Here is a 15,224-nt window from a genome sequence, read left to right as displayed (position 1 = left end):
TCAGTGTAGCCAATTTATCACGTGTACATATTGAAAAACAACACGTATACCACAGATGTGTACAACTTGCATTTGTCAATTAAAAATAGATAAATGTTAAAAAAATAATAAGGGGCCGGCGCCGTGGCTCACTTGGTTAATCCTCTGCCTGCAGTGCTGGCATCCCATATGGGCGCCGGTTCAAGACCCAGCTGCTCCGCTTCTGATCTAGCTCTCTGCTGTGGCCTGGGAAAGCAGTAGAAGATGGCCCAAGTCCTTGAGTCCCTGCACCCGTGTGGGAGACCAGGAAGAATCTCCTGGTTCCTTGCTTCGGATCAGCGCAGCTCCAGCCATTGTGGCCATTTGGGGGTGAACCAATGGAAGGAAGACCTTTCTCTCTCTCTCTCTCTCTCTCTCACTGTCTAACTCAACCTGTCAAATAAAAAAAATAAAATAAACGAGTACCATGAATAACTCTAACAAAAACAAACTGACGTGCAGTTGAGGAGGGAGAGCTCCTGGAAGTCAGGGTCTCCTCCGTTTCTGCAAATCAGAGGGAGGAGGCAGAAGACGCCATATCTCACACCGGTTCCTCCCACCACAGCTTTTCATTTGGGACCGGGGGCTCCAGGTAGTCAACAGCTAAAGGAGACAACTGAAGGCAGGAGGAGGGGCCTACATGCTCTGGGGACCTTGGGCTTGTCCAGGGCGTCGTGGTGGGGCTGGGATGCTCGCTATCATCTGCCCAGCCTCAGGTGATACGGTCTCCCCCGAGTGGCTGCAGCTCCTGGGCACCGACGCTGCCTCTTCCACCCTCTGTTTAGTGCTGAACACGAGCACCCCCAAGAGAAGCAGACGCTGAGGCTTTGGCTTCCGTGAATGCCAGGAGCCTGTTGGGAGGCAGGAGGGCAGGAAGTCTCGGGGTTGCGTCAGAAAGTGCACTGGAAATGCGGGTTATGAGAAAACAGTGTCAAAACTGTTGGCACCAAAACAAACAAACCTATCTTTTAATCCCATTTCCCAGAACTTTCTGAAAGTCCCTTGTATCCATGGGAGGCTGGACTTAGCACCCAGTGACCCCTCTCCCAAGTCATTATCTAATTGGAAGTTCATACTGACTGCTTGCAGGACAGGGTTGGGCCCTGGAAGCACTGTCTTTGATCCTCAGTCGCTTTGTAAGTTTTAAATATTTATTTTATTTATTAAAAGCAGACAGAGGGAGACAGAGACAGAGAGAGATCTCCCATCAACTGGTTCACTCCCTAAATGTCCTCAACAGTCAGGGCTGGGCCAGGCTAGAGCCAGAAACTCAATTCGGGTCTTCCACGTGGGTGGCAGACACTCAGAGATGTGAGCCATCACCTGCTGCCTGTCAGAGTGACAGGAGCAGGAAGCCAGGATGGAGAGTGGAGCCAGGACTCGGAATGGGGAAGCAGGCGTCCCATGCAGCAGCAGCTTAATCAATGCACCAAACGCCTGGCCCTGTCCCCTCCCCCAGAGTGTGGTTTTTTTTTTTTTTTTTTTTTTTTTTGACAGGCAGAGTGGACAGTGAGAGAGAGAGAGACAGAGAGAAAGGTCTTCCTTTGCCGTTGGTTCACCCTCCAATGGCCACCGCGGCCAGTGCGCTGCAGCCGGCGCATCGCGCTGCTCCGAAGGCAGGAGCCAGGTGCTTCTCCTGGTCTCCCTTGGGGTGCAGGGCCCAAGCACTTGGGCTATCCTCCACTGCACTCCTGGGCCACAGCAGAGAGCTGGCCTGGAAGAGGGGCAACTGGGACAGAATCCGGCGTCCCGACCGGGACTAGAACCCGGTGTGCCAGCGCCGCTAGGCGGAGGATTAGCCTATTGAGTGGCGGCGCTGGCTCAGAGTGCGTTTAAAGCCGGGATTCTTTGGCATAAAAATCTGGATTTCTGGTCTCTTTTGAAAATATTGGTAGAATGTCCCATTTAATCTGTGTGACAGCAACTACATGGGACTGGGGTACATGTTCCCCTCCCAAAAGGGGCTTCGCCCTCCAGTTTGTTGCGATGCCACCGATTCCACCTGCCCAACACCAGGCCCAGTCACTCCGGCCACTCATTTTATTCCCACCTGGCCCTGTGGGTTTCTGAGTTTGTGACGAGGCTGCTTTTTTGGGTTTTGCTCTCTAAGGCTTTCTTCAGGGAACCCCTACCCTGGTTTTCACACCTTTGAGTAATCTCTCCTGGACTAGGGTGGACTTAAAGAGTAGACTAGTACAGATTAGCTGGCTTCCCGCTCCCTCTTTTTCCTTTAAATATTGATTGATTGATTTGAAAGGTAGAATGACAGAGAGGGAGAGACAAAAAGATCTACCATATGCTGGTTCACTCCCCAAGTGGCTGTGACAGCCAGGGCTGGGCCAGGTGGAATCCAGGAACCAGGAACATTTTCCTGACCTCCCCATGTGGGTGCAGGGGGCCCAAGCACTTGAGCCATCTTTCTGCTGTTTCCTAGGCACATTAGCAGGAAGCTGGATTGGAAGAAAAACAACTGGGGCTTGAACGCATAGACCCAATATGGGAGGCTGGCCTTGCACACAGTGACTTAACCTGCCGTGCCACAACACTGGCCCCATTTCCATCTGTCTTGCTCTCTCCAAGGCAGCCCCACTGGGGAGAACCTCGTGGCCAAAGCACCACCAAGTACATCTGTAAGTGGATTCCCTCCCTTGTGAAGCCTTCAGATGAGACCATAGCTCAACCTGAATCTGGCAGAGACCTTGAGCTTCAGGCACTTGGCTAAACTACACCCAGCTTTCCAACACACAGAGACTATGAGGCCCAAGCATTTGCTGTTGGACATCATTAAGGTCTGGGGCAGTTAGGGCTGTGGCAAAGGGTTACACAGCATCAGGTCACAAAGTATCAGGTTGTCTTGGGGAAGAGGGTTTCTGATGACCTCCCTGGTTCTCTGGGGAAATTCACCTCCATCCCGTTCACCAAACCGGCAGATAGACCCACAGGCAACAGCCACATGCACGAGGGTTCAGAACACAACAGCGAGGCTTTCACAACAATAAACAGGGCCCTGAACTCCCCTAACGGTATTCCAATCAGCTTGCAACTGGCCTTCCTGGGGCTCTATGTATACAATCTCACTGAAGGCATTTGTTCTTTCAAGGCAGAAATCCCAGGCTGAGGAAATCCGGGGACAAGGGAAGGTGTTGTAGAAGAAGAACCATTATTAACTAATTAATCAATAATTTATTGTAACTGAGTATTGATTATAATCACTTGAGTATCAAGAAACACTATTTAGGGGCTGGCACTGTGGCATTGTGGGTGAAGCCACTGCCTGCAGTGCCAGCATCCTAAATGTGTGCTGGTTCAAGTCCTGGCTGCTATACTTCTAATCCAGCTCCCTGCTTATGGCCTGGGAAAGCAGAAGATGGCCCAAGGGCTTGGGCCCCTGCACCCATGTGGGAGACCCAGAAGAAGCTCCTGGCTCCTGGTTTCAGATTGGCATAGCTCCAGCAGCTGTGGCCATTTGGGGAGTGAACCAGTGGATGGAAGATCTCTCTCTTTCTCTCTCTCTGCCTCTGCCTCTCTATGACTCTGCCTTTCAAATACATAAGTAAATAAACCTTTTTTAAAAAAGAAACACTATTTAAAACTTGGAAATAAGGCAAAAATTGGGACACGTCTTTTCCGATAAGTGTTTCTGATGTCTCAAATTGCCTTCTGCTGCTATGAGTGTATGCCAGTGATGCTGACAGGGGACATTTTGATGATTGTTACTTTGAGATATTCTATAATTCCACTTTGTAATCTGCTTCCACCCCAGTTGCTTAATAGAAGGCGTTAAAATTGCCAAGCGGAATGACCTTTTCATTTTTTGAGTCCATCCTTCCATGGCCTTGCTGGGTTCCTGTCTGACAAGTTCATTGTCAAGGAGAAAGCAGCTGTATTTGACTTTGCTTTGTGCTGTGAATTCAGGACACAGACACCACAAGGCTGCCTGTGAGCTGCAGATTTCTCTTCAGAAGAAAGAGGGGAACCCCAAGGCTCCAGTTCCACCGTGTTGGAGGATGCTGACGAGCTGTCACTGTCAGCACAGAAAGCCCCAGTCTGCCACAAGCATGGGCTCTCTCAGAGCCGTCTCCGAGCCAGCCTCGCCGATGGCCGTTCCATGTCGGGTCATAGCTTTTTGAAAATCATGCACTGACACAAAAGTCCTTCAAGCTACGTCTTCCTCCTTTTCCTCCTTTGGCTTCCTCCAGATTTTGAAACCCAGCACCACAAGGAAGGCTGGAGAAACACGTGGTGGAGGGGAGCCTGGGGAGCCTGCTTCACTTCTTATCTTTCAAGCACACAAGTAGTTTTAAAAAGAAAGTGAGCTTGCACCGAGACCCGGTGTCGTGGTGCAGCGGGTTAAGCTGCCTCCTACAACACTGGCATCCATCTCCCTGCTAATGCTCCTGGGAAAGCAGCAGAAGATGGCCAAGTGCTTGGGTCCCTGCTATACAGGTGGGAGACCCGGATGGAGTTCCAGATTCCTGGCTTCAGCCTGGCCTAGTCCTGATGGTTGTGGCCATTTGGGGAGTGAATCAGTGGATGGAAGATCTCGTTCTGCCTTTCAAAATAATAAATATTAAAAAACAAAAAAAAAAAAACACACGTGGGTACTGATGTCAGGGTAATACCACACTGCATACTGTAATACCACATTACATACTGTACCGTGTTACAGTGGACAGGTTTTCTCTATGGTGACCACTGATCACATCACTAATCATCCTGTTATTGCCCCTGCAAGGTGCTTACATCTGCAGAGTGAAAGGCTTGTGGCTGAGCCTCCCTGCACACTAGGCAGGTGACATCCGGGCACCAGAGCCAACAATCACCTCGGTGGCTTTTTAAGCATCCACAGACCCCGGTGAAGATCTGCTCAATGCCACCACCACTGACGAACATGGGGTTTGGGTTCTGGCCGCTGTGTGGCGTGGCCCCCACCCTGTCATCCCTGTCCGCTGTTACACAGCCGAAAATTGTTTTCCTTGGCTGTGCAAGCAGAGAATTGAATTTCCACACACAGGCAAGTTCAGTGCTGGTTCAAACGCTAGGAATCACTGGGCCCTAAAATGTGTAGCTGCGCCAGTTCCGGGTGACTGGAAATCTGCTTGCCAGACGGAATTTTTGCAAACAGAATGCTTTTTCACACGCTGAGGAGAGACTGATGGTTAAGGGAGCTCGGTGGATCCTCACTCCTGGTTTGTTTACTTGGTGGGGCCAGATTCTAACAATCTGATCTCCTGGGAACTTGTTCCTCTCTTCATTACAGTCCACAACAACGCCTCTGTGACTTCTCTGCAGTAGTTACATGAGCAGGCATCTGGCCAGCTTAGGAGCACCTGGGGTTAATACCCAGCTCCGGACTCCAGCTTCCTGCTTATGCACACCCTGGGGGGCAGTGGTGATGGCTCAACAATTGAGTCCCTGCCACCCTTGTGGGAGACCTGGTTTCAACCCCCTGGCCACTGCAGGCATTTAGGGAGTGACTCAGGGGATCAGAGCGCGCGCACACACACACACACACACACTCTCTCTCTCTCTCCCCTTCTCTCTCTTTTGGCCTCTCAGAATAAATAATTTTAAAAAAGATTGTGTCTTCTGAAAAAGAAATATAATTAAGGATTTATGTTTCTGAAGGACAAACATGAGGCACCTTGTTATGAAAACCAGGTGAGATACCAAAGACAGCATCTCCAACTGAGCCTGCGTGGCTGAGCTGGGCATGTCCCCACATTCAGCCACTTAGAGGGAAGTCTACAGACTCCTTGAGGCCAGCAAGGGCAGACATGTCCAGGAAGCTCCAGGGCGTTCCTGTAAGAAACTGGAATTGTCCAGTGGGCAATTCACAAGGGATTCTCCTCGGGTCAGGGCCATGGTAACAAGAGGGCAGAACAAACCCCTCACAGTGGAGTTCAAGTTATGAGCTGAAATTTGCATCCTGGCCACTCCCTGGGGCCACAGCTATGCCTCCACACATCCACTACTAGCATGGTTTTTTTTTCCTTCAGAGCAAAGTAAAGGTAGACACCAGGTAACCTCCACTGGCAGGGATCAAGTGGGTCTTAACCGTGCCTGGCAAGACAGTGGAGGTTGAGGGGCAGAAGGGACGAGATGGAAAAGAGGCAGTGCAAACAAAGCCTGGAGACCAGGCACCAGCAGAGGTGGTCCCAGTGCAGAGCCAGGATGCTGATGGGGGGGGATGGGGAAGGGAGGGTTGGGGAAGGGAGGAAAGTTCTAGAATGCCAAGGTAAAGACTTGCGGATATGGCCCTGTGCCCAGCAAGGAGCCAGGGTCTTCAAGCAGGTGACGTGAATCAATGGAATGGTTTGGGAGCAAACGCGAAAATCAACAAATTTGGTGTGGGTATGGGTGTGGGTGGGGTATAAGCATCGTCCGTGCCCACAAAGGAACGGATGAGACGCTATGAGGAGGCAGAGACAGGAGAGGGAAGAAGGGCATGGATTTTGGATGCTTAGGGAGGATTTGCTAGTGCTTGGTGACTGCGTGGGTTGGGGTGGGAATGGGGGTGGCTTGGGGTAATGGCATGATTAAAGGAGTAGGAATAGGACGGATCAGAATGACACTGAGCATCCGGACTACCCAGAGCCTCTCCAGCTCAGATGAATTCTTTTTTTTTTTTGGGGGGGGGGGTACAATCTCATTGCTGACATTGTGGCATAGTGGGTTAAACCACTGCCTAGGATACCAGTATCCCACATGAGCACTGGTTCAAGTCCCGGCTGCTCCATTTCCAATCCAGCTCCCTGCTCAAGTGCCTGGGAAGGCAGGGGAAGATGACCCAAGTACCTGGGCACCTGCCACAAAAGTGGGAGGCCCGGACAGAGTTCCAGGCTCCTGACTTAGGCCTGGCACAGGCCTAGCTGTTGTGGTCATTTGGAAGTGAACCAGCATATGGAAGATCTCTCTCCCTCCCTGTAACTTTGCCTTTCAACAAAGTAAAATAAATCTTTAAAAAAATTACACCCTTCAAATCTCATAGCAGCAGGTGTCTATTACTTGGAAGCTCCCTGCTTCGTCCACTTTGTCTGGGACATCATCCTCACCGTGTGTTCCCCCAGTAACTGTGCAGAACAGGAAGGGATTCCTTCATACAGGTGACTGAGGGACATGAAATGGTGCTGTGAATGACGGTGGCAAATGTGTGTGCAGCCCAGGATTTATGTGGTCAGTGCTTCCAGGATGTGATGACCATGAACGCCGACCAGGAGGCGTCAGACAATCTGTGCTCTCTCCCCGTGTGTCTCATGCCCTCCAGCCCTTCTGAGTCATTTCCCTTAGCCAGGACAGATGGGAAACCACAAATCGAAGCTTGCTCCTGGCAGTTGGCAACCCTGGTTTGAAACAGAGGTCCGACAACCATCTCTCAACATCTGTACTTGACACAAAAGTCACACACACACTAATGAGCATGGCGGGATAACGAGCACGTGCAGTTCAGCTGTGAGGCAGGAAAGGCTCCTCCCCGAGTTCCAGGGCCTCACTGATGCTTCTGAGAAATGCACGTGCAGCGGCTTAAGCACCAGTCATTCTGAGATTTAGCTCCGCCCCCCACCTTCCTCACAAGGAGTAAGCCACACCTCTCAACTCAAAGGTACCTTTCGTGGCAAAGATTCCTCTGGGACCTCAAAGAAACTGACTCCCTGAGCCCTTTCTACTTCGCGCACAAAGCATTGTCTTCTTTTCCTGATTCAGAGTTAGATGGACAGGGGTGTGATCCTTTGATTAATATCTTTCTTTGCTACCAGACTGACAGCTCCGTGAGGTCAGGGATGGCTTCTGGTTTTTCTCTCCTTGGCCTAAGGACAGAGGGAGGCTGACCCCCAAGTGCAGAACAGGTGCAGGTGGACAGACAAGCACGAGGAGTAACAGAGGGCTGAAGGAACCCAGGCTGTGCAGAGGGACAGATGTCTCAGCAGCTGAACTTCACTCCAGCTTGTTAAAAAATGAACTCCAGGGGTCCGTACTACATGTCCCAGAGGGTGGCCACTACTACCACCTTGCAAATAACTTACTTGCCCAACTCTGGAGACTAATTATAGAGCAGGTCCAGCAAAGGATAACAATGTTTATAAAGAAGAGGAAAGAAAGAAAAGAAGTACAAAGTAACAAGATCACTCACTTAGGACACCTAGCTTAAATAAATGAAACCATTTCAGCACAGGGAAGAAGAAAAACTTACAGACAATAACCAGTTAAGCAGCGCAGGCCTCTTTGCCAATGACTGCCTCAGGGGTATCTGACTCAGGAGAGATCAAGAGGTTAGCACTTGCTCCAGCGAGTTCTGGCAGGCTTCTCACCTTTAGCCTGAGCGATGCTTTCATTTGAACAGAGCTAAGAAACGTAACTCAACTATTTTACCTGCTGTTCCACTGAAAATGAAAATAAAAACATTATTTTCCCAGGACTGCAGGAAAAGTTGGCTATAATGGACCTTGCCATAGGTAATCAGAATTTTGGCTACATTCATTTTTCTTCCCCCTCACTTTGAAATTTAACTACTATGCAAGATACAACTCCAGTGTGTTTCCAGGGTCATCGTGAGGTGGTGACTATGGACTCACCAATATTTAGGCAGTGCTTTAAGGGAGGACCTGGGATTATTCCTTTAATCAGGGAGCAACAAATACCTCCAGCACAGACACAATTCAGAGACCTGGAGGTGGAAGCCTCGGATGGGGGTGGGGCACTAGCCCTCAGCGCTCCCCAGCTTTCTTCTGCCTTGGTGGGTAGAGGCTCTATGGGTTTGATGAACACTGAGCAAAACAATTGAGAATTGAGACAGCTTCTGTCCACACAGCTTAACTATTAGGACTAAGAATCCAGACCACCTGTGGCAACAGAACTTAATTCTTTTCTCCCAGGATCTTCCTGCTCAGGAAGCTTAGGTTGTAAACTGATAAATAACTTCACTGCTTGCGGCAGGAAGTTCCTACAAACAGCTTGTTCTGACCAATAGTTGGCTCACCTGGGAAAACAAACAATGATTCACTCCCTCGGACTCACTTCAAAAAACACTCAGGCTTGCTGTGTCCACTAATCCTGAGCTACTTGGTCACAAACGTAGCTGAGACCTAACCATTTCCACACCTTGAAAAACTCAGCTTACGTGACTACACCGCCAAGTTCTAGAAATGTCCTACGACATTCCCACTAGCAACAATCAACAGCCTCAATTAGCTTTGCTTCATCAACAGGTTCTTTTGATGGATTTTTGGGTAGCACCAACAGTTGATACAATAAACCGGTTGTGATCTCTTGGCAACAGGAAACATGTAATAAAATGAGAGTTAATACATACTTACAGCCCACGAGGGCTGGGGTAATCATTAAATATAGTTGCTTTTCCTCAGTAATAAGGTTTTCCATGTGTCCCTCCTCTGGGGACAAACTGGTGCTGGAACACTTGGTGATGATAGATTTGTAATGTGCATTGTACTTCTAGTTTTCTAATTTTTTTAAGTGACTGTACTTTCCAAATGTTCTGGAATGCGTGTAGGTTAATCTGAGGTCAATTTGAGGAAACAAAGTGGGGAGGAGAGATTTTCAAGTGTAAATTAGAAATGACGACAGAATCTCACTCTGTCTATAGTATATCTATATACTATATGTAATACATAGCATATATGCTATAGAATATATATGTATAGTATATACATATATACTAGAAAGTGTATGTACTTTATAGACACAGATATGTAGATGTCCATTTAAAATCTCATCTTCTTAAGCCAGCAAGGTGACTTAATCCCATCACCATGAATATGAGGACAGAAAGGCTGCACGGCTTCCACCACACTGCCTTGTTTCTTCCTGGTCTTACTCTAGGGAGACGTTGGGGGTGTTTGATAAAAGACACCAGCAGCAAATAACATAAAGTCAGCCTGCAGGGAGGCCAGGGATGTGGTCTTTACTTTCGTGAGCCCTGAAGTGACTCATAAATCATGCAAAGGGTGGAACACGCTGGCCCACAGCACCCACGTCCCGCACAGCCAAGTCCAACTTCCACCATAAAACCATCCAAGAGTAAAAGGGCCAGCGGGACGCTGTGCGGATAAACACACACACCCCTGCCACCACTGAGTGGCTGACCATGGCATCTCCCTGTGCCCAAGTCCTGGGCTGCACTGAAGCGCCAACACACAAAAACCCCAGACCTGCTGTAAGATACAGTCACGAGCAGAGGCAGGGCTCAGGCAGGCTGAGCAGCAGCTGGCTGAGGTGGGGGGGGGGGGGAGAAACAGAGCAGGCACAGCTTCTCTCTGCAGCTCCCCAGGCAGCCAGGGAAAGGGAGCAAGCCTAACATTCCAGATCCCCTTCGGGGCCCTCATTTTACCTTAAAGAAACTTCCTCGCTTGTCCAGACCGCGGGCGCCCATGGTCGGAGCTGACATCTCCCCCAGCGAGGCTCCGCTGCACGCCGGGGACCCCTGAAGGCAGAGACATTTTTTAATGGTTGGTCTAGCCTGTAGGAAATTCCTTTCTAAGCCACAGAACACTCACAACAACAGTCCTGCCAAGATCTTTTTCCGTCAACAACACAGTGCCACTGACTTCCCACCGAAGCCCTTCCACCTCCTCGCAGCCTGATTTCCTGCATGGCCGGCACAGTTCCTAGGCTGTGTGCCTCACCTCGCAGCCCCACCCCCAACCTCTGCGGCTGACGTACAAGGTCCTTAGGGCTGTGGGAAGCATAATGATTGCTTTGTGTGTTTGCTTGACCTCGGCTGAAGTCCGAAGGGGACCCAGTATTAGGTGTCCCCATATTCTGCTCTCAAAGCTTGTAGCATGAATGTGGCCGATCAGAGAGGCACAGAGGAAGAACGAGGGTCTGTCTGTCCCAGGAAATCCTGCTGGAAGGGGGTGAAGTCATTCCTGGCCCTGCTAGCTCTTTCCCCAAGGCAAGGTCAACAGAAGGTCAGTGGCAAGAAATCCCTCTATTCTCTCCTTAGAAATCAGGAGGACTGGGATGCAACTCTGTGTTGCGGGTGACAGAGATCAGAGTGTGTAAGGGGGCGGCGTGTAAACAGCTCCATGACCATGCATGGGAGGGTCACCCGTGTGCACTCCGGAAGCTAGAGGAAAATGTCAAGGCGAGATAACACCATGATCCTGAATCAAAACCGTGGTTGCTGGAGCTTGGAATTTCCCCCTGCATGAGCATCAAAACCCAATAATGCTTCCCTCTGGGCCACAAAACTTTCAACATTCACGCCTAAGTTAAATAAACTCACACCCAGATCGGTGTGCATAACATAAAAACCACCCTCTCCTCCATCATCAACTCTTGCCATAACACACACAGGATGAAGCTCATCCCAGCCATGACATGCAAACCTCTCTCGGACGACTAAGGAATATGAAAAGTGGCTGCAAGGGTGCGGCAGGGAGATCCAGATGCCCAGCCAGCCGCGGAGCCAGCCAGCAGCACGAAAGGGACATTGAGGGCAGTGTTAGGGAAGTTACAGCAAGTGGCAGAGTAGTATGTATGTGTGAGTGAGCCTTGTGCACAGAGAGGCAGGGTTTGGCCCCAGTGGTCACATTTCCCCCTGCATTCATGGTGAGCTGTGAAGATCCACGCGTGGAAGCCCACCTAGGAAAACTATGACAGCGCGCGCGCACATGCCTTCTTCTTCTCTTTGAGGCATTGCTCACGGCTGGGTCATGGGAAAGGTTCAGAGGTGTGTTCCCCAGGTTTGTCTCCATTTGCAATTCCGCTGGGACGAAGGCCAAGGTTTGAATACCCTCCAGAGGAGGTCCAGGGTATTCCTGCTGACCCGGGAGGTTCAGGTTCTCCAGCTCAGCATCTGCAGGGGAGTCCAAACTCCAGGGTCTTTGAAGTTCACCTCCCATTAGCAAAGTCTGCAAGTTGGAGCAGCTCCAGAGAGAAAACACAGCGCTGCGCTCAGAACTAACAGCAGAACAGGAACTGTGGGGAGTGAACGATTAACTGTTTACAGTCAGAAGCCCAGAAAGATTTAAAAAGCACGCAGGGCTTGAAACCTTGCCTAAGGTCTGTAATTCTCGGCAGGGGATTCGATGCAGCCTGGCGGTTCAGGAACTGCTAACTCAGAGCCAAGACTTCATTCCTCATCCAGACCTAAGTTTCTTTGTTCTGTTCAGCAGTTTTTTCCATTTACAAACCCTCTCTGATGAGCCTCGACAAGCACGGAATTTTGCCTACAGCGGTGGAGCAGAGTGGATTCCAGAAGCTTCCCGGTGCAGTCAGCTGCCTTGGGAACTGCACACACGCACTTGAACCTCAAGGGGTCCCTCAAGTTGCTGTCCAGTTTGGATTCCGTGAAGGGCAGACAGGTCCAGCCATCGCTCTTCTTCAGTGAACACAGATGCCACCCCACCTTCTTCGGAAGGCCACTCCAGGATGGAGATGAACTCAGGTGACAGGACACACAGCAGGTGCACGCCACGGAGGGGAATGCTGGGGGCCGCCCCGCAGTCCAACCAGACAGCCCATGCATCGACTGTTTTTGTTTTTAAATAAACTCCTTAAAAGCCCCCAAAGTAGTTCTGATTTAAGATCTTTGCTGTTGCAGCAACAATTTCCTTTGCAAATCGTAACCTCTTACCCCTTGGCTCAACACACACAGCAACCGCCTCACATTTAAAACAATCTCTTCTCCTTTCCACTCGCGGTTCCCCATCCCTCACCCGGAGCTTTCGTCCCCAGACCACCCGAGAAACAGCTGGACTAAGAAAGAAGAAGGTACCGTGGTCGGAGAGCTGGTAAAATTCCTCCAGATTCACGCCCGTGGAAGGCTGCTCTTTTCCTGGTTAGGGAAAGCGGGTTCTTGAAACAGCAAGCCGAGCGCATCCAGCGGGTCTTCCCAGATGCTCGGGAAGAGCGAAAGCAACAAAACCCCAAGAGCAAAAAATGTAGCCCTAGTGGGACAAAGGACACTGCGAACGTTTCGGAGCTGCCAGGCCCTTTCAATAACACCACTGAAAGAATGTAAACCGAGCTGAAGTCAGGGCTGGAGGAGGGCGCAGGCAGGAAGTGAAGATCCTTCACTCACCCAGCAAATCACAGGCTCTGTCGCTTGGGCGGAGAAGTAGCTGTGGCGCTCCAGGTGGCCCCGAGAGCCAAGAGTGACTGCAGAGGCTCAGGGAGATCTGACCTTAAAAGCAGAAAGGGCCCCGGAGGCTTCTGGCCCGGCTCCAGACCAAGCTGGCTGCCGGCTGAGACGCCAGCGCCAGGCCACCACCTGCCCAGCCCTTTCTACTGGGAGCACTGAGAACCAGAGCCAAAGCCACCTCCACCTGGGTGGCAGCTGCCCACCGGGATGCAAACCAAGTCCTCAACTTCTAGCTCACTGATGAACGGAGCTGGGCTGAGTTAAGCATTCTCTCAGCTTTTGTATTACCTGGCCACTGGCCAGACTGGGCAAGAAAGAGACTCTGAAACCTATTAGAAACTCATCTTTCCAGGCTACTCCCCTCCCTGCCTCTTAATTAATTTAATCAAACTGCAGCCTTCCTATTTGAGGACTGGGTGCAGTTTATTATTTAAAACAAATTTTTTTAATTAACAAGTAAAACTATATGTATGTATGGTGTATACCACAATGTTTTAAAATACGTGCACATCAGGGGATAGCTAAAATCAAGCTAACGATACAGCCATCAGCTCCCATATTTCTCATTCATTTGCGGTGAGCACACTGAAAACCTCTCAGCGATTTTCAAATACTTCCAAGAGTCCATGGAAAATGATACTAAAAAAGCTCATTTTGGTGAAAAATATTTTGGAATCCATGCCTTGTGTCTGCATAAGGTCCATTTGCCATCAACTCATTGAAGGTCCCCCCACACCCTGTTTTTCACTATAGTCACCATGTTGTACAATTGAGCTCCTGAAATCCTGGGTCCTTTGACCAATGTCACCCCAATCCTCTGTCCCCTCCCTCTTTCCTATACTTCAGGTCCCTCCCACAACCCCACAGAAGCACCTGTGTACCTGCAGTGAACTCCACCACTCACAGCTGAGCTTATTTGAGTCCCCTGTTCTCAGCTCCAGGCTGCTGAGAGCATTAGTCCTGATTCCTTCCTTCTTTTTTTTTTTCTTTCTAGTAGTTGAAGGAAGCCAGGCGTGATGGACTTCAGTCTCAGTAAACACGACCTTGTTATTATAATTACTTTACAGCCAAACTGACTGAAGTGGGAGCCCGTGACTCACCCCCCCCCCCAGGGGGGGCCTGCCAGGTCAAGTCCAAATCTGAGAAATGCACTTCACCTCTTCGCCTGGTGCTTTAAACGGCTCCCACACCCCGCAGGTCTTTTTTCTAAGAGCCACAGAAGCAAGTGAGGGCGGCTCTATGTCTGGAAGCTCTCTAAATATTTCCATAATTATCTTTGTATCGCCATGGATTCGACAAGTTGGACACAAAAAATATTATTCCAGGCTCTGGCTTGACAATTCCAGTTATGCAAACTTAAAAAAAAAAAAAGGTTTAAAATTTATCCTTGTCCAGCACTGGTTCTCCTTCACTCAACAGTCACATATAGTTTTATAAAAACTGTTTAAGAGCACAGAAACTTTCCATTGAAAAGAGAATTAGCTAACTTATGAAAAAGTATGAAATTGGAAGCAAAGAGCTGTATGCCTGGCCCCTTTTCCCAATAACTGTGTTATTCAATAGAATTTTTTAAGGACGTATTTTACTTATTTGAAAGGCAGAGTTACGGCGGGGGGTGGGGTGGGGCTTTCATCCACTGGTTCACTCTCCAAATGGCTGCAATGGCCAAAGCTGGACCAAGCCGAAGCCAGAAGCCAGCAACCTCTTCCGGTCTTCCACGTGGATGTAGTGACCCAGGCAGTTGGACCACCTTCCGCTGCATTCTCAGGCCCTAAGCAGGGAGCTTGATTGGAAGTAGAGCAGCCAGGGATTAAAGTTGGGGTGCTGGCATTGCAGGTGGAGCAGTGTAACCTGTTATGCCACATGTTGTCCCCATAAATAGGATTTAAAACATTGTCCAGTGCCTTGGTTTCCTAAGAATAACTGTGGAAACAGCTGGGATTTTTTCATATTGTTATTATCAAATAATCATTTCTGCCACTTATAGGATTAGCTTGTAATGGGGTTCATTCTGCTCAGGGTCCATCCCTTCCATCCTTGGATAGATGGATCACAGACTCCAAGCAACTCTCACCTTATCCAGGCTGCAGAAGCTATGCTAGTG

General features: G+C 49.7%; 1 protein-coding gene across 13 annotated transcripts in view; it reads right to left on the bottom strand.

The window, feature by feature from the left end:
• The window catches only part of RIN2 (Ras and Rab interactor 2), a 235,604-nt gene that overhangs the window by 108,036 nt on the left and 112,344 nt on the right, over positions 1–15,224 (bottom strand). For 5 of the 13 annotated variants that reach the window (XM_070052128.1, XM_051845339.2, XM_051845346.2 and 2 more), the window contains one exon: positions 10,364–10,456. In XM_070052128.1, the coding sequence (XP_069908229.1) occupies positions 10,364–10,420 (57 nt within the window). In that variant the 5' untranslated portion in view covers positions 10,421–10,456. Of the gene's footprint in view, positions 1–10,363; positions 10,457–10,529; positions 10,670–10,695; positions 11,029–12,754; positions 13,026–13,060; positions 13,244–15,224 lie in introns of those variants that run through there. The other 8 variants (XM_070052129.1, XM_051845343.2, XM_070052130.1 and 5 more) reach the window with 7 other exon arrangements.

The sequence above is a fragment of the Oryctolagus cuniculus genome, chromosome 11, assembly GCF_964237555.1.
Source record: "Oryctolagus cuniculus chromosome 11, mOryCun1.1, whole genome shotgun sequence".
Taxonomy (NCBI): Eukaryota; Metazoa; Chordata; class Mammalia; order Lagomorpha; family Leporidae; genus Oryctolagus; species Oryctolagus cuniculus.
Note: the sequence above shows the minus strand (reverse complement) of the source record. Positions and strands in the feature narration are given on the sequence as shown.